Source organism: Opisthocomus hoazin, chromosome W, assembly GCF_030867145.1.
Source record: "Opisthocomus hoazin isolate bOpiHoa1 chromosome W, bOpiHoa1.hap1, whole genome shotgun sequence".
NCBI lineage: Eukaryota > Metazoa > Chordata > Aves > Opisthocomiformes > Opisthocomidae > Opisthocomus > Opisthocomus hoazin.
Window position 1 is genome coordinate 45,340,510 of NC_134453.1, and position 21,674 is coordinate 45,362,183.

The 21,674-nt window shown below is 44.6% G+C and overlaps 2 protein-coding genes across 2 annotated transcripts in view; one reads left to right on the forward strand and one right to left on the reverse strand.

Moving 5' to 3' along the window:
• Positions 1–21,674, reverse strand: part of LOC142365623 (small glutamine-rich tetratricopeptide repeat-containing protein beta-like) — a 145,692-nt gene that overhangs the window by 36,192 nt on the left and 87,826 nt on the right. Inside the window, exons 2-3 of the mRNA XM_075446600.1 lie at positions 9,559–9,628; positions 8,436–8,535 (exon numbers count right to left, since the gene is read on the reverse strand). The gene's annotated coding sequence lies outside the window, so the exon portion shown is untranslated. The remainder of the gene's footprint in view (positions 1–8,435; positions 8,536–9,558; positions 9,629–21,674) is intronic.
• The window catches only part of LOC142365624 (thimet oligopeptidase-like), a 76,725-nt gene that overhangs the window by 426 nt on the left and 54,625 nt on the right, over positions 1–21,674 (forward strand). Inside the window, exon 2 of the mRNA XM_075446603.1 lies at positions 84–219. Coding sequence (XP_075302718.1) covers positions 190–219 — 30 coding nt within the window. The 5' untranslated portion in view covers positions 84–189. The remainder of the gene's footprint in view (positions 1–83; positions 220–21,674) is intronic.

Below are 21,674 nucleotides of genomic sequence, written 5' to 3' on the forward strand. Positions count from 1 at the left end.
TACGTCCTGTGGGGTTTATTTCCTTAGCTTTTAGCATGTTTCTCGTATTCAGCCTTCCTTGAAATAACCACTGTTATGTACAGCTTCCAGATGGACAGTGCAGGTGATGTGAGGTCTCAGCCTTATAATTCTTGCACTGAGTATCAGGTGTACTGCAGGAGAAACGGAGGAAAGCAGTAGAGTGAGGCTATGGCTATAGCAGTGCGGCTTTTCAGCAAGGTATGTGTGAAGCAAGATGGGGGCAATGTGTTTTTAATAGCTTTGTAAGAAGGTGTGTCACTATTTAACATTATATGAGGGGTGAGATTAGTGATAGAGAGGGGTGATATTATCGGTTTTAAAATAAGGTGGTAATTGTTTTCTCTGTAATGAATACTGGGTCTAAATGGACCTAGAAGACCAGTGTGGAAGGAGGCTTATAGGCAGTACTAGATGAACTAGACAAAAAAGAACCTGAAATTAGCATCACTGGAGAAAATGAGAGGACAGAAGAACATAAGCAAAGGACCAGATTTAATAGAGAATATGGAAATAGTTGAAAGGTCACAGTGTAAATACGTTGTGGGGATGAGAATGGAGCTGAATTTGAGTGTAAAATGAAGATGGCTACCTCTTGTGGATTTTTGAGAAATGACAATTATGTGCTTACTGCATAAAATGTACCATTTTTGTCTCATTTCACAGTCTTTGTTCAGGTCCAATTAGGATTGAGGGGTACTAGCATTTAGAAAAGATTCAGAATCTTTTCTTTTCATGAAGCTCCTGCTGTTGTAAATGAATTGATCCATTTACTGTTGTCAAATAAGGTGCATAACTACTTATTTTCTTCCCAATATACATTTACATTCTTTTTCTATCATTTCAGTCATTTTCACTGTTCTCTGTTTTGTGTTGACTGTCCTTGTTTGTCCTACAGATTTTTCACACAAAAAAGGAAGTGTTTAAAGGATAGAAGGTTTTTCTTTAGAAAAAAAAAATTTAGAGGTTTATCTTTGCAATTTACATTTGGAAACTAAAGATGCCTCCTCCTTAAGTATTATGTCAGTACTTTAATAATAAAGTATTGAGTATTTAAATATTTTTTCATTGCTTGTAAGTACAGCTGGAAATGATCACTACAGTTTATTAATTGTGATTTTTTTTTTTTGCCAGTCATCATTTGAGTGTGCCCAAATAATTATTTCACAGCAGAGAGTGATCTTGAATGCCGAATAGTGACCTCTAACTTTATAGAGTTAAGCAAATGGTCACAGATGTCTTAATATGAGATGAAACTTGCTAAGAACTATCATTTTTAAGAAGCATGTTTTATATCGAATAAAATGACACCAAGAGTTTGATTCTTTTAGTTAAAATAGGCAGCTTTTGGGAAGGAGGCTATTTCCAGTTAAATATCTTTCCTATTAGAATACAAAAGATTCAAAGATTAACATTTATTTCAATGCAATGCATGGAAAAAGACTAAAATGTAGATTATTAAATTAACACAGTAGTCTGTGTATAGATATTCTTAGTACTGGAAAAAACATGAATAAAAGTGGTGTGACTTATTTAATTTCTGTGTCCTTAAAGGATTCTAGAATTCTGGAGTCTTTCTTTCAAAATCAGGTTTTGAATAGGAAAATATATATACATGAACTCTGTAAAAACTGAACACTGACATCTCTTGATGAGGAAGTAAATTGGCAAGAAACTGGGGCTGAGGAAAAGAGGCAGGAGGAGCCAGGGAATGGCATTGGAAGGCGAAGAAACAGGAAGAACTTTTATAGTCACTTTCTTATATCATACTTATCACTGTAGTGTGTGTATACTTTCATTAAACTATCAGGTCAAACACCTCAGCAATGGCAAGGGCCAGACAGGACACTGGAAAAACTTTTCCCTTTGTCTGTGCTCTGTGGACTGCACAACCTCCTCTGTGTACTGCAGCAGTTTTCTTAGGAGAATTTTGCAAGCATTGAAGCAATCATGGCATGCTATAATGCATTGTCTTCACGAGAAGAACAGTGACTTAGTGGTGCACATAAGCAAGATTAGGTCATCTGCCATGAAGGCATAGTTTTCCAACCAACTAGTGATGGCAAAGAACATTTCTCATTGTTTTGACTATATGAGACTTAAGATCAATGGGAAATCAAAGGGCATTACCATGGTACAGGCTGAAAGGATTAACTGTGGGTATAAATCAAAGAAACCTTTTGTGTTTACAATCTTTCCTTAATAGTTTTCTGTCCTGCAGCACCACTTCTTTTTTAGTTGGAGTCAACAAGCTGTTTTTCATGTGTTAGCTGGTTGCATTCAAGTACTGAACTATCCTGGCAGTAATAGTGTGTGGTGTTTGCACTAAATAGTATGCACTTTAGCTGCTGTTTATATTGCTGGCACGATAGACATATGCTTATGCAGTAGCACCTGAGAGATGTAGGGCCTTAAAACCAATATTTTTTCCACTGTGTATTGCATGGTTCACCTGATGGTAGAACCAAACAATGAGATAACCCTAATGAGCACCTCCTGCATTAAATTGCATAGTACACTTATTGTCTGCATGCAAGTGTTGAAAAGTCTTTCAACTTCCTTTCTCGGATCCTCTAAGCAAGGTGTGCTGTGATGGAGGTTTGCTGTGGCACAGAATGGGTTTGAACCAAGCCTACTTTAGCAGCCCTAGTAAGTTGGGGGCTTGTTTGGTTGGTTTTTTTGGTTTTCCCCTAGAATCATGGGTACCATAATTTTAGGAGTGAGGAAAGAAGAGATCAGATACTGCAGAAACAGTACCCTGACACTTCTGTGTGGTCCACTCCAGACTACTGTGTGGAAATCGCCTCCTCTTATGGAACTCAGTCACACCAGTTTCCAAATCTCTTGTTTGAACACTGTTGGAGAGGGTTGAAGGGGAAGGGAGAGAATGCAAATACAGTGTAACTAAACTATGTGCATGTATGAGTTCCTACTTAAGGTCTGGATTTTCTGTTAGTTGCCACAGTGTGCCTTTCTCAATTATTTACATTCATTCTACTTTGCTGTTGGTGTTAATTGTATCAGAGAAACCAGTGTTTGTTGCCAGACAGCAAGATCATAAAAGCAGCACTGAGGGCAATACATGTATCAATAAAGATTTAAAATATTTGTATGACTTGCAGCTTTTTTTACTCCCTCACATTGATCTGAACAGCTAAAAGTATATCTGTTATAGGAGTATGATCAATGTAGAGTAACTAAGTTGCAGAGAATCCTTTTTTTCCTGGAAGGTGTAGTGATAAAATTAATGGTGTAGTGTTAAAAGGTGCTAGACCGTCTTCTGTTTCTTCAAATGCATCTTAAGAAAATAAGTTTCTAGTGGCAGTGTTATGGAGCTCTAAATTAGGAAGTAATAAACATGCTATCCTCTTGCTGTAGTGAGATGTGTCTGCCAAACAGCCCTGACAAAGACAAGTACTTTTCTAAGGAAAATGGCCCAGGAATTCAGAGCATGTGTTCACTGTTCCAGATACTGTCAAGAGCCAAACAAGTGAAAGGACTGAGAAGTGTAACAAGGACTTCAGATGTGATTGTCCAGCAGGAAAAAGTGATGATCTATTTTGGGGCTGTAGTCTTATTCCTTTAGCTCAATTGGAATAGTGTTGCCCTGTGATTAGTATTGAACTATACTTTTTTTTGTTCTGTCTTGGACTTTCTTTCTTTTTTTGACTTATTCTTGCTTTTGCCTTGGGTTACTCAGTGCTTTATTTTTGTCCCTGCTTTACTACAAATATGCAGTTCTTGTCTGAAACAGTCAAAACTGAAACAATATGAAGATATATTTAAAATTCAAGCAAGAATTAAAGTTATTTAAATAGTACAAAGGTTATAGCCTGCTAAATTTCTGTGTTTAAAGTAGTCCTGAGAACAGACAGACTGCAGTATATCTTACTGTTGTGGTTTAACCCAGCAGCTGGCAACTGAGCACTAGACAGCTGCTCACTCGCCCCTCTTCTTCCTCCCTCAGTGGGATGGGGAGGAGAATGGGCAAAAGGGGGAAACTTGGGGTTGAGATAAATATGATTTAATGAGACAACAAAGGAAATACTGATGTCTTTGCAAAACTATATACAATTTTCTCACCACCCAATGACTGATCTACAGTTAGTCCCTGAGCAACAACTGCAGAACTCTAAACATGCAGATTTCGCAAATATCACAAAGCTCCCAGAAAAGTTCAAACTCCTGGAACAAGAGAGGATTCAAACTTATGGAAAATAAGAAATATTTCCCTCTCCCAGCCAACTCCTACTCATAAACAGAGCGTGATGTTCATGGCCAGCTTGGCTATCTGTCTAGCTATGCTCTCCTAGCTCCTGTAAAACTGCTCATTAGCTGCACGTGGGAGACAGTGGCAGAAGTCATTGATTTCATAGCAACAACTGAGAACATCAGTGTTATCAGCATTGTTCTTGTACTAAATCCAAAATGCAGCAGCTACTGGCAGGGGGAATTAACTATTCCATCTGAAACTAGCACATTATCCACCCCTTATTCCGTACCATCTAGGTTATGCTTAGGTACCACACTTCATAATAAATCACCACCATGTTCTGGTTTGGCTGTGGCTGGCAACAAGAAGTGCCACGCGGCTGCCCCTCTCCCCGCCGGGGTGTGGAGGAGAATGGAAAGAAACAGGCAGAAACTGGTGGGTCGGGGTAAGGGCAGTTTAACAGAACAGCAAACAAAAGGAACAGTAACAACAATGATACAGATAAGGGGAAAACACGACACAAACCGCACAATGCAGAGAGATGCCCTCTACGACCGCCGTGAGCTCCCGAGCCGCGGGTGAGTTCCCGCCCCCCAGCTCCCCCCCACCGGAACCCAGCATGACGGCACATGGTATGGAATACCCTGCTCTGTTTGGCCAGGTTGGGGTTGGGTCAGCCCTTCCAGCTGTGCCCCTTTCCTAGATTCTGATGAAAATTAACCCTGTCCTGGCCAAACCCAGGACACACCGCTTTTCCTGTTTTTTAATATACACACAGAGATATCATTCACTTAGTCTATGGGCAATCCCTCTGAAATGTTCACTGAGTTCATTTAATCCATGACTTTGGGCTCCATCAGTCATAACAGTCCTTCAGGGCGGGAGAGATGGTGTGTGGTGTTGGATGGTTGCATGATGCATCCGCAGGTTGCAGCTAGTCTGTTTGGCGCTACTCATGCCCACAGTGTACAGGTTGAAGATGTCAATTTCAAGGAAGTTGCTGGGTGCCAGTTGCTGAAGCCAAGTCTAGTTCCATCACCCCAGCACTTTGCTTGGTTTTATCAAAGTCCATCCTTTGTTAATTTGGATGATTCTTACTGTAATACCACTGATATGGTATACAACGACTACAGTAGTGATGACATACAGTGGCAGGGTTACTTAGCAATTAACATCATAGAAATTAATTCATTGGTTATACTCACCCAAAATCAAATCCCCTTGAGGTACACATCGGACTTCCCCATCCTTCTGCATCACCCACCAAGTGCACCCAGGTCCTTGAGCAAAAGCAATCCCATGGATGGGTTTGTCTTTGCCTGAGACAGGACTAACCCAGCCTGTCTTCCCTAGCATATTCCTCATGTGCACTATGGGGACTTTATCCCCTTCTACAGGGTGTGGAAGTTTTGATTGGGCAGGGCCAGCTCGGTTTGTGGATCTCCTGGTGTTAACTAACCAGGTGGCTTTTGCTAAATGTGTATCCCAATGTTTGAAGGTCCCATCCCCCCATTGCTCTCAGCGTAGTTTTTAAAAGTCCCTTGTATCATTCAGTTTTCCCAGAGGCTGGTGCATGGTAGGGGATGTGATGCACCCACTCAATGCCATGCTCTTTGGCCTAGGTGTCTATGAGGCTGTTACGAAAATGAGCCCTGTTGTATGTCTCAATTCTTTCTGGGGTGCCATGTCTCCTTGCTTTTCAAGGCTCAGGATAGTGTTCCGGGCAGTGGCATGGGGCACAGGGTAGGTTTCCAGCCATCAGGTGGTGGCCTCCACCATTGTGAGCACACAGCACTTGCCTTGGCGGGTTTGTGGCAGTGTGATGTAGTCAATCTGCCAAGCCTCCCCATATTGATATTTCAGCCATCGTCCTCCATACCACTGAGGCTTTACCCGCTTGGCTTGCTTGATTGCAGTGCATGTTTCACATTCATGGATAACCTGTGCGATGGTGTCCATGGTCAAGTCCACCCCTCGGTCGCGAGCCCATCTGTATGTCGCGTCTCTTCCTTGGTGGCCTGAGGTGTCATGGGCCCACCGAGCTATAAAGAGTTCACCCTTCTGTTGCCAGTCCAGATCCACCTGAGCCACTTCAATCTTGGCAGCCTGATCCACCTGGTGGTTGTTTTGATGTTCTTCCTCAGTGGCCCGACTCTTAGGGACATGGGCGTCCACGTGAAGCACGTTTACAACCAGCTTCTCTAGCCAGGCAGCAATATCTTGCCACAATGCAGCAGCCCAGATGGGTTTGCCAGTTGTTCTTCTTCCATTCCTGCAGCCACCCCCACAAGGCATTTGCCACCATCCAGGAGTCAGTATAAAGATAAAGTAGTGGCCACTTTTCTCATTCAGCAATGTCTAAAGCCAGCTGGATGGCTTTCACTTCTGCAAACTGGCTGGACTCACCTTCTCCCTCTGCAGTTTCCGCGACTTGTCATGTAGGCCTCCTTACAGCAGCCTTCCACCTCCGCTGCTTCCCTACAACATGACAGGACCCATCTGTGAACAGGGCATACTGTTTCTCATCTTCTGGCAGCTTATTATACAGTGGGGCCTCTTCAGCATGTCACCTCCTCCTCTGGTGACATTCCAAAATCTTTTCCTTCTGGCCAGTCCATGATTACCTCCAGAATTCCTGGGCGACTGGGGTTTCCCATTCGGGCTTGCTATGTGATCAGCGTGAGCCACGTACTGCACGTAGCATCAGTGGCATGATGCGTAGAGGGGATCCTCTCTTTGAACATCCAGCCCAGTACCAGCAGTCGTGGTGCTAAGAGGAGCTGTGCTTCAGTGCCAACCACTTCCGAAGCAGCTCGAACTCCTTCATACACCTTCAAAAATCCTTCAAAGAGAGTTTTGGGCCTGGGGTTTGGACCCGGAGCTTGCTCCCTCTGCCCCGCGCATCATCTCGGTGTTGCAGTGCCTCTGGGCCTGGTGCACCAAACGTATTTTGCACCTCGAATACTGTGTTCAATTTTGGGCCCCTTTATTGGGGTAAGCTTACAATTTTAACACATCTGAAAAATATTCTAACAGACTTCATTATGGCCGAAACATTTCCTGGCACAAAAAAAAAGAACTTTCTATGAATTTTACGTTTTAAAAAGGTTAGCTATTAAACTTTAAACCTTCTGTTTGGAATGACTGCCTCAGAGGGAGGTATTCTGTCAACTTAAGCCATAAAAGCAGCTCTTTCCTCATCTACAGAAAGAAACCCCGCCAGTGGGGTAAAATAAAGTTCAAATGGAGAGAACGCTTTCAGGAACTATCTTCTGCTTCACTGACAATCTCCAAATGATTTTATAATTCTCACATTCTATCAGAGGTATTGCACATGCGTTATCAGCATTAGAAGGTGCTAAAAGTGATGTACAATTTACTGTTTTTGCAGGTATTTTGCTTACTCTGTGTACTACACATTTGTGCCACGTAACAGAAATGTTTCCACTTGTTAATTTTTAATTATTCCCATTGATACCTGCCCTCCCATTTCTGTTAAAGTAGCTCAAGCTTTTTCCTTTTACCTGCAGGGAAAGGAAAACGGAGAAATATAGAGACTTTACTCTCTTTCCCTAACTCCTGATGGGGTTACTCATGGAATGTTACTCATTTTCCTACATATTTCACAAGTGTGCAGAAATAACTTTCTGGCGAGGTCTTAATGTTCTGGGCCTAACCTTTTATAAAACAGTTTGAACTAAATGTGAGAAAAATGTGGGTTTTTTTGGGCTGATTTTTTTTCTTTTTTTAAAATAAAATACAGAATGCTATGTACTTTTCAAAAAATATGTACTCAGTAATGGATGAAACATTTTGTCTAACATTTTGTTCAAATAGTCAGTCTGAAGTAGACTCCTGACAAGGAGAATTTCAACCCAAACCATTAAGCTCTGACAGAATGAAACAGGGTGTCACACTGGGAAGTGGCAACCAACAAAGAATGTGATCCCACCAGTCCATTCCTCACCTTGCTCCCCATACATACACACTTCCAACTGGAACAGCTTCACGTAGAATTTACTAATATGTGGATCACATTTTTAAGTTGCTGTTATCATTCTTCAGATGTAACTCTTCATCACTTACAAGTTTACTTCAAACTTGTATCTAAGTATAATCTAGTGAAAATCATGTTAGCTGGACTATCTCCCCATTATTGTTTTCAAAACTGAGCATTCTGACAGGGTACTTTGGAAATTCTTACCATCCTCGGTCCTTGGTTGCTGGGGGAACATGTAATTAGTAAGCACTGTTTTCCGTGTGTCAGGGTCAGCTTCTTTTTGAAGAGGGATAAGTGGTTTAGACTAAGAAGCAAATGAAAGAAGGGTATGTTATGAGAATACTTATGTGTAAAAAGGAAATATGATCTATGTATCACAGAGCATGCCTGCCCCATTACTTTGCAGATTACTCTGCCTCGTATTAAACCATTTCTCCTCTGAATAATTTACACAAAATGAAGTTATTAACATGTCTGTCTTTGACGACTGGCTTTGATCGTGAACTGAAACTCAGTAACGGCTTTAAGAGAAGAGCAAACACTGGATATTCTAAGAGTAACTCAGTTTCTTGATAGGACTTACTATTGTCCCAAAGAAGGCTGATCTGGAATATACAGATATATTTAGCCATTTAAAGCTGTGGACAATCATATATAGAGAAAAATTGTGTACTCGATTTTTTATATTGACACCAGATTGAATATCCCCCACCCCTTACAAAAAAGGGCAGGGGATTCTTGAAATTACTGTATTGGTAAAAGTGCTTTCATTATACTACACCCGAGGCTAGTGGATTTCTGGCAACCCTGTACACCTTAATGCTGTTCAGGAAATCGGCATAGTACAGAAGGCTTCAATACACAGGAAAAATATAAGCCACAAGCGCATGAGTTGCTTCTCAGTAGCTTAAAACTTGGATAGTCACAGAGCTCAAAGGTGGGACAAGAAACACAGCACAAAAAGCAGCATGCTAAGTTTCCCAATGGTATGTCTGTGGAAGAAACAGTGTGCTACACATTCAAGTACTAGTTCATAAGCACTACCTTTCCTGTGTAAACAAGACTGAATTAAGAAAAAAGAAAACCCAAAAAGCCAGCATCTGTTAAATTGCATTTCCTAATGGCACAGAACTTTGGCAGAAATATGAATGTCTCCAAAGTCAGGTAGGCTCAGCGCTGTTTGTTTTAGAAGAACTGACACAGTGATAATGTCAAGGAAATATTGATGTATATATATGGTATCATGTCTCATTATAAAACAGATGGCTCTGTACTTGTCAATTCCATTAGGAATAAAGTCAACATCATTAATTTTTATAAACTTAACCTGATTGTCTGATAGCCACACAGCAGTGAGCTGTTGCAGTTTTGCAAAGGTAAATGGCAAATTCTTCAGTCTGTAAATCACAAGAAGAGTTTATGTAAGTACACTTATCAATACTGTTAAGAAACAATTCTGCATTAGCCTGTAAAATGCTTTAAAAAAGACATTTACAGATATAGTTAAATGAATAAACTATTGACAGTTGAAAGGCAACAGCTTTTATTTTAGATTCAAAGCTATACGCAGAATTTAAAAAAACCCAAGCAAACAAAAACCAAAACACATTTCCACCCAGTTTAGCAAGCAGATTAAAATAATGAGACAATGTAACTTGAATTTAACTCAGTTCAGTGACTTGAATACAATTTTGAAGACAATCATTGGCATTGTGTGAAAATCCACTGTCCAACTTAAAATCAAGGTTATTTTCACACTTTAATCTAAACCCTCAGCAATTTAATCTTTCAATACACATTGTCATGGTTTAACCCCAGCTGGCAACTAAGCAACAGACAGCTACTCGCTCAATCCCCTCCTTTCTTCTGTGGGATGGGGAGGAGAATGGGAAAAAGTAAAAACTCATGGGTTGAGATAAAGACAGTTTAATAGAAAAGCAAAGCAAGAGATAGTAATAACAACAGCAATACAATGCAATTGCTCACCACCCAATGAACAATACCCAGTCCGTCCCCGAGCAGCAATCACTGCCCCCCCAACCAACTCCCCCAGCTTATATACTGAACATGATGTCATATGGAATAGAATATCCCCTTTGGCCAGTTTGGGTCAGCTGTCCCGGCTGTGTCCCCTCCCAGCTTATCTCTCCCAGTACACTGAAATTCTACAAACTGGTGATTCCCAAAAGAGAAATGTTTTGTCAGTTTATAATCAAAGAATAGTTTGGGTTGAATGGACCTTAAAGGTCATCTAGTTCCAAGCCCCTGCCATGGGCAGGGACATCTTCCACTTAGACCAGGTTACTCAAAGCCCCATCCAACCTGGCCTTGAACACTGCCAGGGAGGGGGCAGCCACAACTTCTCTGGGCAACCTGTGCCAGGGCCTCACCACCCTCACAGTAAAGACTTTCTTCCTAATATCTAATCTAAATCTGCCCTCTTTCAGTTTAAAGCCATTAGCACTTGTCCTATCCCTACACGCCCTTGTAAAAAGTCCCTCTCCAGCTTTCTTGTAGGCCCTGTCATGTACAGGAAGGCTACTGTAAGGTCTCTCCGGAGCCTTCTCTTCTGCAGGCTGAACAGCCCCAACTCCCTCAGCCTTTCCTCATAGCAGAGGTGTTCCATCCCTTGGACCATCTTTGTGGCCCTCCTCTGGACCCGCTCCAACAGGTCTATGTCTTTCCTGTGCTGAGGGCTCCAGAGCTGGACACAGGACTCCAGGTGGGGTCTCACCAGAGCAGAGTAGAAGGGCAGAATCACCTCCCTCGACCTGCTGGCCACGCTTCTCTTGATGCATCCTAGGATACGGTTGGCCTTCTGGGCTGCGAGCCCACATTGGTGGCTCGTGTCCACCTTTTCATCCACCAGTACCCCCAACTCTTTCTTGGCAGGGCTGCTCTCAATCCCTTCATCCCCCAGCCTGTATTGATACTGGGGGTTGCCGTGACCCAGATGAAGGACCTTGCACTTGGCCTTGTTGAACCTCATGAGGTTCAGACAGGACCACTTCTCCAGCTTGTCCAGGTCCCTCTGGATGGCATCCCATCCTTCTGGTGTGTCAACTGCACCACTCAGCTTGGTGTCATCTGCAAACTTGCTGAGGGTGCACTCGATCTCGCTAAGTCATTGATGGAAATGTTAAACAGCACCGGTCCCAGTACGGATCCCTGAGGGCCACCATTTGTCACCGGTGTCCATTTGGACATTGAGCCGTTGACCACTACCCTCTGGCTGTGACCTTCCAGCCAATTCCTTAGCCACCGAACAGGCCACCCATCAAATCCATATTTCTCCCAATTTAGAGAGAAGGATGTTGTGGGGGACTGTGTCAAAAGCTTTACAGAAGTCCAGATAGATCACATCCATGGGTCTTCCCTTCTCCACTGATTTAGTCACCCCATCATAGGAAGCCACTACGTTTGTCAGACAGGACTTGCCCTTGGTGAAGCCATGCTGGCTGTCTCGAATCACCTCCCTGTCCTCCATGTGCCTTAGCATAGCTTCTAGGAGGATCTGCTCCATGATCTTCCCAGGCACAGAGGTGAGGCTGACAGGTCGGTAGTTCCCAGGGTCCTCCTTCCTACTCTTTTTAAAAATGGGTGTAATGTTTCCCTTCTTCCAGTCGCCAGGGACTTCCCTTGACTGCCATGACTTTTCAAATATCATGGAGAGTGGCTTGGCAATGACATCAGCCAGTTCCCTGAGGACTCTGGGATGCATCTCGTCAGGTCCCATAGACTTATGTATGTTCAGGTTCCTCAGGTAGTCCCGAACTTGGTCTTCCCTTACAGTAGGAGGGGCTTTGCCCCTCTGGTCCCCATCTTACAGTCCATGAACTGGGGAGGGGTGAGGAGAGAGGTTGCCAGTGAAGAATGAGGCAAAAAAATTGTTGTGTACCTCAGCCTTCTCCTCATCTGTTGATATGAGGTCGCCATTCTTTTTCATTCAGTGCGGGTACGCTTTCTTTAACCTTCCTTTTCTGGCTGACATACCTCTAGAAGCCCTTCTTGTTATTCTTTGTGTCCCTTGCCAAGTCCAGCTCCAGCTGTGCCTTGGCCCTCCTGACCACATCCCTACACAACCGGGCAGCATCCCTATACTCCTCCCAGGATACCTGTGCCTGCTTCCACTGCCTGTGCAGTTCCCTCTTGCCCTTTAGTTTGACCAGCAGGTCTGGACTCAGCCATGCTGGTCTCTTGCCTTCCTTGCCTGACTTCTTACACCTGGGGACTGAGAGCTCTTGCGCTCCATTGAAAGCATCCTTAAAGATCTGCCAGCTCTGTTCTGTCCCCTTGTCCCTGAGGACCATTTCCCAGGGGGTCCTACTGACTAGCTCCTTGAAAAGCTGGAAGTTGGCTTTCTTAAAATTTAGGGTCCTGACTATACTCTTTGACTGTCCCATGTCCTTCAGGAGTGTGAACTCCACCAATGCATGATCACTGCAGCCCAGGATGCCTCCAGTCTTGTCACCACTGATTAGCTCACTTGTGTTGGTGACCATCATCAATGACCTGGATGAAGGGACAGAGTATACTCTCAGCAAGTTTGCTGATGGCACAAAACTGGGAGGAGTGGTGGATACATCGGAAGGCTGTGCTGCCATTCAGCGAGACCTGGGCAGGCTGGAGAGTTGGGCAGAGAGGAACCTGATGAAATTCAACAAGGGCAAGTGCAGGGTCCTGCACCTGGGGAGGAACAACCCCATGCAGCAGTACAGGCTCTGGGCAGACCTGCTGGAGAGCAGCTCTGTGGAGAGGGACCTGGGTGTGCTGGTGAACAACAAGTTGACCATGAGCCAGCAGTGTGCCCTGGTTGTCAAGAAGGCTAATATTATCCTGGGGTGCATTAAGAGGAGTGTGGCCAGCAGGTCGAGGGAGGTTCTCCTTCCCCTCTGCTCTGCCCTAGTGAGGCCCCATCTGGAGTACTGTGTCCAGTTCTGGGCTCCCCAGTTCAAGAAAGATGAGGAGCTACTGGAGAGAGTCCAGCGGAGGGCTACAAGGATGGTGAGGGGACTGGAACATCTGTCCTACAAGGAAAGATTGAGGGAGCTGGGCTTGTTCAGCCTGAAGAAGAGAAGGCTGCGAGGGGACCTTGTAAATGCTTATAAATATCTTAAGGGTAGGTGTCAGGAGGATGGGGCCAGACTCTTTTCAGTAGTGCCCAGTGACAGGACAAGGGGCAATGGGCACAAACTGAAGCACAGGAAGCTCCAGCTGAACATGAGGAAGAATTTCTTCCCTCTGAGGCTGACGGAGCACTGGAACAGGCTGCCCAGGGAGGTTGTGGAGTCTCCTTCTCTGGAGATATTCAAGACCCCGCTGGGCGCAGTGCTCTGCAGCCTGCTGTAGGTGACCCTGCTTCGGCAGGGGGGTTGGACTAGATGACCCACAGAGGTCCCTTCCAACCCCTACCATTCTGTGATTCTGTAATATCCCCTTTGGCCAATTGGGGTCAACTGTCCTAGCTGTGTCCCCTCCCAGCTTCCCATGCACCTGGCAGCACAGGCCAGCACGAGAAGCTGAAAAGTCCTTGACTGCCTAGGAACAACTAAAAACATCAGTATGTTACCAACATTGTTCTCTTACTAAATCCAAAACACAGCACTACACCAGCTACTAGGAAGAAATTTAACTCTGTCACAGCCAAAACCAGGACACTATGTTTGCATTCCAAAGGTTTCTAAAGGGCTGGGAATACCTCAGGGTTTGATGAAACAACTTCAGATTACATAAAATGACAAAGTTTTAAATCGTCTGAAGATATGGTTACTCTAAAATGTGCTTTTGTGGAAGGGAGTAAAATTATAATTGGATTTGAATTAAGTTAATTCAGCTGGTCATGACGACTCATTTCTATTTTAGCGCTTTGTTGCGGCGGGCTCAAGGACTCGACCAATATAATCCATAACAGTCAACTTTATTAGCAGAGAATCTGGATTATATAGACAGCACTCGGTACAGCACTCAGTTATGATTGGTCGCTATTCATAGAGCATCTATTGATAGAACACCTGTTTACCCGCAGCCAGCCTTGGGGCATCTGTTTATCCACAGCTGGCCTCTCGATGTCCTTGAGGCCTGTGCTGCTACAGACCGATCAAGTCCATATTCAGAATGTCTGGGTTCCTCGCAATATGTCCCTGTTCTTCCAGAAATCCCACAGTGCTTCTATTCAGTGTCTTTATAAAGATGCAATATTCCTTTAATAACTGTTTACTTAATCTCAGAAGTATATTCTAGAAAAGTAGTATTACTCAGTTTCTGATCTCTACAAGTTCAGAATACTTAGACCGCATCTTTTGTAGTTGCCTTACTGTTTCTTCTTTAAACACAGAAGAGAAGATGGGGATTTTACTTTGTTCTCTCATACCAATGTAGAAATAACTTCCATACAGATGGGCCTGTTTGAGAGATTCAGAGCTTTTCAGTTGAAATACTAACATGGAAGCATCTGTGCTAGCTATGAAACACTGTCAGTCTTCACTTACAAATGGTTCGTCTTTCAAAAATCACATATTTATACACTTTTCAGCTGACTTTGTAGAAGTATGAAGGTGAGATAATTGGGCTTGGGTAATGGATAGTATTTGTAAAATGTCTGTTTGTTATAATGCTATGCAGTTTTGTCCCTTCACCTATGCATTTTTACATTATCTATAATCACTTTGTTTCACACCTGATCTGAAGCATCAGATTGCTTTGGCACTTGTTTCTTATGTCTTCTATAAATATCAGAAGCGGAAGGAAGGTTCCTTATCCTTAAGGTGTTTCTAGCCTTCTCTGTAAGTATTCATTGCCTTTTATTTAAACAGTGGAAAGAAGCATGTTGGATTTTCCCCAGCATGTCTCACCTGACAAAGAAGTACGCTTAGCAAGTACAGAAGCTGACAAAAAGTTTTCTAATTCTTATGTAGAGATGAACATGAGAGAAGATGCATTTCACAGATTGGGGTTTTTTTCAGATAAATCACAATGGTATCTGCAGAACTTGTGGAAATGTAGGGCTCATCTACCATATCTGTATATCTATTTTTAATTTACAGAAATTTCTAATAGTAACTAGTGAAAACTGATTGCTATTATTTGCTAATATTACTTTCTTTTAATCTTTTTTAAAAAATTTTTTTCATTCTTACTTCATTTTCCTTTGCAGCAATATTTGGCTTTCATAACAGTTAAAATTGTTGCTTGAATCTCCATTTAATTTTAGAGATTTTTCTTGGCTCAACTGCACCATGCAAGCATGTTTTAGTATTACTTTTAGAGAGATGTGACCTGCACTGAGATCTGAGCATACATCAACTTCATAATAACTATGAAAGTAGTGGCACTTTTTGCTGCAGAACAGATGTGAAATTGCCAATAGTGCCAGACTGATAGAGTCTTGCTATTTCCAAATCACAAATTTCTTGCTAATTTTTGCTAAATTTCTAACACCTTCTCCTGTTAGAAACTTAGTTGAAAAGTCAGGTGCCAGGAGCACACAAAAAAAAGGAATTTCCACAAACAGAAATGTTTTGCTGAAATCATTTTATTAGTTTAAACAAGCCAGTGAAACGTTTTGATTAAATTAGGTTTTTTTGTGGCCTTACTGAGGATTTAATAGTCCAGATATATGAATTCAGTTTCACGATCCTACACAAGGGCCAGGTTAAAACGCAGTGAGGAGAATGAGGCTTCTCACACTCCCATGTTATTTATAATACAGTCAATCCACTAGTAGATGACTAAATCTGCTAGATCTCAGTGGGTTTGCTCCCTTTAATGAGGACTAAACTTTAATAAGTTTACAAATGTTTAGGATTCTTCCTAAAATATGCTTTATTTAAGAACTGTTGATGGTGAAAGATATGTGAGGTTTTTGTATTAAATTTAAAAAAAGTTAAAATAATCTAGTCTCTTTCTTTTCCCCACACATTATGGGAAAAACTTCCTGCATAGGTTTATGTTGTTGAATATGCTCCAGATCTTATTCTTTAAGAAAACTTTTATTTTGGGGTCTGAAACTTGGAATAAAGGTGGATTTGGTAGTGAAACTATAATTCTAAATTTTATTACTCCTAATATCTGCACATATTGGCTAGCAGAGGCACGCTTAAGAATGTTGCCAGTCTTCTCCACCCACATGCCCTCAGGAAACCCAGCCTGATGTAAACAGCTGCTGCAGGGCTTTTTTATGATATTCTAAGTAGGTTTTGTTTTTTATTCCACCTGAAGATTTCTTCATGGAATAGGTTAGTGTGGTTGTCCAAAACAAGTATAGGTATATAAAATAATCAGCCATGACCATTCTAAAACTTCTGGAAAGTTCCAAAATTTCATGTATAGAGTATATTCAAAATTAGCACTTCTGTTGCGAAAGTTGTTCGTCAGAGAAACACAGGATGACATAGTGCATCCTGACCAGACCAAAGTTCAGAGATGACCACAGTGTGGTGAATGATTGCATGGACCCCAATCTGTGCTCAATCAGAATCATTTTATTGCTCAAGTGAATACCTTATATACTAATACAATAGTTACTAGAGCCAATCAGCTTTGGATTCGTGGCTTTGCGAATGCCAGTTGACGGTTGCTGTTTTCCAGGATCTTTTGCAGCTGAATGTGTGCAAACAGCTTATCTCATGAGAACAGAGAAGGGAGGCACAGCATGCGCTGATCCTTCAGGGTCATGAGACAGTGCTGTTCTGTCTCGGTCATGAGACAATGCTGTTCTGTTTCAAGTTATATGGTTTCCCACAACTCTCCTCGGCCCTCTTTTTGTTGTTGATGTATTTGTAAAAATATTTTTTGTTGTCCCTTACAACAGTGGCCAGATTGAATTCTAGCTGGGCTTTTGCCTTTCTAATTTCCTCTCTGCACCACCTAACGAGACCCCTGTACTCCTCTTGAGTCGCCTGCCCTTTCTTCCATAGGTGGTAGACCCTCCTTTTCTTCCTGAGTCCCAGCAAGAGCTCTCTGTTCAGCCAGGCCAGTCGTCTTCCCTGCCAGTTTGTCTTGTGGCACGTGGGGACAGCCTGCTCCTGTGCCTTTAAGACTTCCTCCTTGAAGAATGTCCAGCCTGCCTGGACCCCTTTGCCCTTCAGGACTCTCTCCCAGGGGACCCTCTCAACCAGTGTCCTGAACAGGCCAAAGTCTGCCCTCTAGAAGTCCATGGTGGTGGTTCTGCTAACTGAGAACTCTGTCATTTCATGGTCGCTAAGCCCAAGATGGCCTCCGACCACCCCATCTCCCACCAGTCCTTCTCTGTTAGTAAACAGCAGGTCTAGCGAGGCACCTCCCCTGGTAGGCTCCTTACCAGCTGCGTCAGGAAGTTATCTTCCTGTTATGGTTTGGCTGCGGCCGGCAACAAAAGGGCCACGCGGCTGCCCCTCCCCCCGCTGGGGTGCGGAGGAGAATGGAAAGAAACAGGCAGAAACTGGTGGGTCGGGATAAGGGCAGTTTAACAGAACAGCAAACAAAGGGGACAGTAACAACGACGATACAGAAAAGGGGAATACACGAAACAAAGCAGCAGAACAGAGCCCGCAGAACAGAGCCGCTCTCTCCCCGACCGCTGCTGCGCGCTCCCAAGCCGCGAGAGAGTTCCCGCTGCCCAGCTCCACCCCCACCGGAACCCAGCATGACGGCACATGGTATGGAAAACCCTGCTCTCTTTGGCCAGGTGGGGTCAGCCCCCCCGGCTGTGCCCCTTCCTGGATTCTGGTGAAAATTAACCCTGTCCTGGCCGAACCCAGGTCATTATCCACCCCTTATTCCATACCATCTACGTCATGCCCAGGTCCCCCATTGTCCAGTTGATCACCACCACTTCTCCTGTCTCCAGATATCATTCCCTTAGTCTATGGATCATCACTCTAAAGTGTCCATTGAGTTCATTTAATCCATGACTTTGGGCTCCATCTGTCGTAATGATCTTCCGTGGCAGGGGAGGTGATGTGTGGTGATGGGCGGTCACTTGCTGCATCCAGACCTCACGGCTGATGTATCTGGTGCGGCCCGTGCCCACAGTCTGCAGGAGATGTTGATCTTGATGAAGTTGCTGGGTGCCAGTTGTTGAAAAACCAGGTCCAGTCCCATCATCGCTGTGCTCTGCTAGGTTTCATCGAAAAAGTCCATCCTTCTTTAATCTGGATGATTCTTACTACGATACTACTGGTAAAACACATAACAATTATAACAGTGATAACAGACAGTGACAGGGTTATTCAACAATTAACTTTATACAATTTATTTATGGACTATTCTCGCCCAAAATCAAATCCCCATGAGGTACACATCAGACTTCCCCATCCTTCCTCATTACCCGCCAGGTACACCCAGGTCCTTGAGCAAAAGCAATCCCGCGGACGGTCTTGCCTTTGCCCGAGGCAGGACTAACCCAGACTGTCTTCGCTAACATGTTCCGCATGTGCACTACAGGGACTTTATCCCCTTCTACAGGGCGCTGAGGTTTTGACTGGGCAGGACCAGCCCGGTTGGTGGATCCTCTGGTGTTAACCAACCAGGTGGCCTTTGCTAAATGAGTATCCCAATTTTTGAAAGTCCCACCCCCCCATTGCCCTCAAAGTGGTTTTTAGCAGCCCATTGTACCGCTCGATCTTTCCAGAGGCCGGTGCATGGTAGGGGATGTGATACACCCACTCAATACCGTGTTCTTTGGCCCAGGTGTCTATGAGGCTGTTACAAAAATGAGTCCCGTTGTCCGACTCAATTCTTTTGGGAGTGCCATGTCGCCACAGGACTTGCTTTTCCAGGCCCAGGATGGTATTCCGGGCAGTGGCATGGGGCACAGGGTAGGTTTCCAGCCATCCGGTGGTGTCCTCCACCATTGTGAGCACATAGCGTTGCCTTGGCGGGTTTGTGGCAGTGTGATGTAGTCAGTCTGCCAAGCCTCCCCATATTTATATTTTAGCCATCGTCCTCCATACCACTGAGGATTTACCCACTTGGCTTGCTTGATTGCAGGGCATGTTTTACATTCATGGATAACCTGTGTGATGGTGTCCATAGTCAAGTCCACCCCTCGGTCACGAGCCCATCGGTATGTCGCATCTCTTCCTTGGTGGCCCGAGGTGTCATGGGCCCACTGAGCTATAAAGAGTTCACCCTTGTGTTGCCAGTCCAGATCCACCTGAGCCACTTCAATCTTGGCAGCGTGATCCACCTGCTGGTTGTTTTGATGTTCTTCAGTGGCCTGACTCTTAGGGACGTGGGCGTCCACGTGACGGACTTTTACAGCCAACTGCTCCAGACGGGCAGCAATATCTTGCCACAATGGGGCAGCCCAGATAGGTTTGCCTCTGCGCTGCCAGTTGTTCTTCTTCCATTGCTGCAGCCACCCCCACAAGGCATTGGCCACCATCCAGGAGTTGGTGTAAAGATAGAGCACTGGCCACTTCTCTCGACTGGCAATGTCTAAAGCCAGCTGGATGGCTTTCACCTCTGCAAACTGGCTGGACTCACCTTCTCCCTCGGCAGTTTCCGCGACTTGTCATGTAGGCCTCCTTACAGCAGCCTTCCACCTCCGCTGCTTCCCCACAACACGACAGGACCCATCCGTGAACAGGGCATACTGTTTCTCATCTTCTGGCAGCTGGTTATACAGTGGGGCCTCTTCAGCATGTGTCACCTCCTCCTCTGGCGATGCTCCAAAATCTTTGCCTTCTGGCCAGTCCATGATTACCTCCAGAATTCCTGGGCGACTGGGGTTTCCCATTCGGGCTTGCTGGGTGATCAGCGTGAGCCACGTACTGCACGTAGCATCAGTGGCATGATGCGTAGAGGGGACCCTCTCTTTGAACATCCAGCCCAGGACCGGCAATCGTGGTAGCTGCTAGGAGGAGCTGTGCTTCAGTGCCGACCACTTCTGAAGCAGCTCAAACGCCTTCATATGCTGCCAATATCTCTTTTTCAGTGGGACTATAGCGGGCCTTGGATCCTTTGTATCCCTGGCTCCAAAACCCCAGGGGTCGACCTCGAGTCTCCCCTGGTGCTTTCTGCCAGAGACTCCAGGTTGGGCCATTCTCCCCGGCTGCGGTGTAGAGCATGTTTTTAGCATCTTGCCCTGACCGGACTGGACCAAGGGCCATGGCATGAACTATCTCCTGTTTAATTTGTTCAAATGCCTGTCGTTGCTCAGGGCCCCATTCAAAATCATTCTTCTTCCGGGTCACATGGTAGAGAGGATGTACAATCTCGCTGTAATTTGGCATGTGAATCCTCCAAAAACCCACAACACCTAAGAAAGCTTGTGCTTCCTTTTTGCTGGTTGGTGGAGACATAGCTGCTGCTTTGTTGATGACATCCATTGGGATTTGACGGCGCCCATCCTGCCATTTTATCCCCAAAAACTGGATCTCTTGCGCAGGTCCCTTGACTTTACTTCGCTTAATGGCGAAACTGGCTTTCAGAAGGATCTGAGCTATTTTCTCCCCTTTCTCAAAAACTTCCTCCGCTGTGTCTCCCCACACAATGATGTCATCGATGTACTGCAGATGTTCTGGAGCTTCACCCTTTTCCAGTGCAGTCTGGATTAGTCCATGGCAAATGGTGGGACTGTGTTTCCACCCCTGGGGCAGTCGATTCCAGGTGTACTGGATGCCCCTCCAGATGAAAGCAAACTGTGGTCTGCACTCTGCTGCCAAAGGGATGGAGAAGAATGCATTAGCGATGTCAATTGTAGCATACCACTTGGCTGCCTTGGACTCCAGCTGATATTGAAGTTCTAGCATGTCTGGCACGGCAGCACTCAGTGGTGGTGTGACTTCATTCAGGCCACGGTAGTCTATTGTCAGTCTCCACTCTCCATTAGATTTTCTCACTGGCCATATGGGACTATTAAAGGGTGAGCGAGTATTGCTGATCACTCCTTGACTCTCCAGCTGGCGGATCAGCTGATGAATGGGGAGAAGGGAGTCTCGGTTGGTACGATATTGTCGCTGGTGCACCGTTGTGGTTGCGATGGGTACCTGTTGTTCTTCAACCCTCAGCAACCCCACAACGGAAGGATCCTCCGAGAGACCAGGCAAAATGGACAGCTGTTTAATTTCTTCTGTCTCCAAAGCAGCTATGCCAAAAGTCCACTGATACCCCTTTGGGTCCTTGAAATACCCTCTCCTAAGATAGTCTATCCCAAGGATGCACGGAGCCTCGGGGCCAGTCACAATGGGGTGCTTCTGCCACTCCTGCCCAGTGAGGCTCACTTCAGCCTCCAATACAGTAAGCTCTTGGGACCCCCCTGTCACTCCAGAAATGGACTCTGACCCTTTGAAATCTGATGGCATTAAAGTACACTGTGCTCCAGTGTCCACTAGAGCTTTATACTCTTGTGGACCTGACATGCCAGGCCACCGAATCCACACCGTCCAATAAACGCGGTTGTCCCTTTCCTCCACCTTGGCTGGAGGCAGGGCCCCTCTAATCCTGGTCAGAGAAATTGCT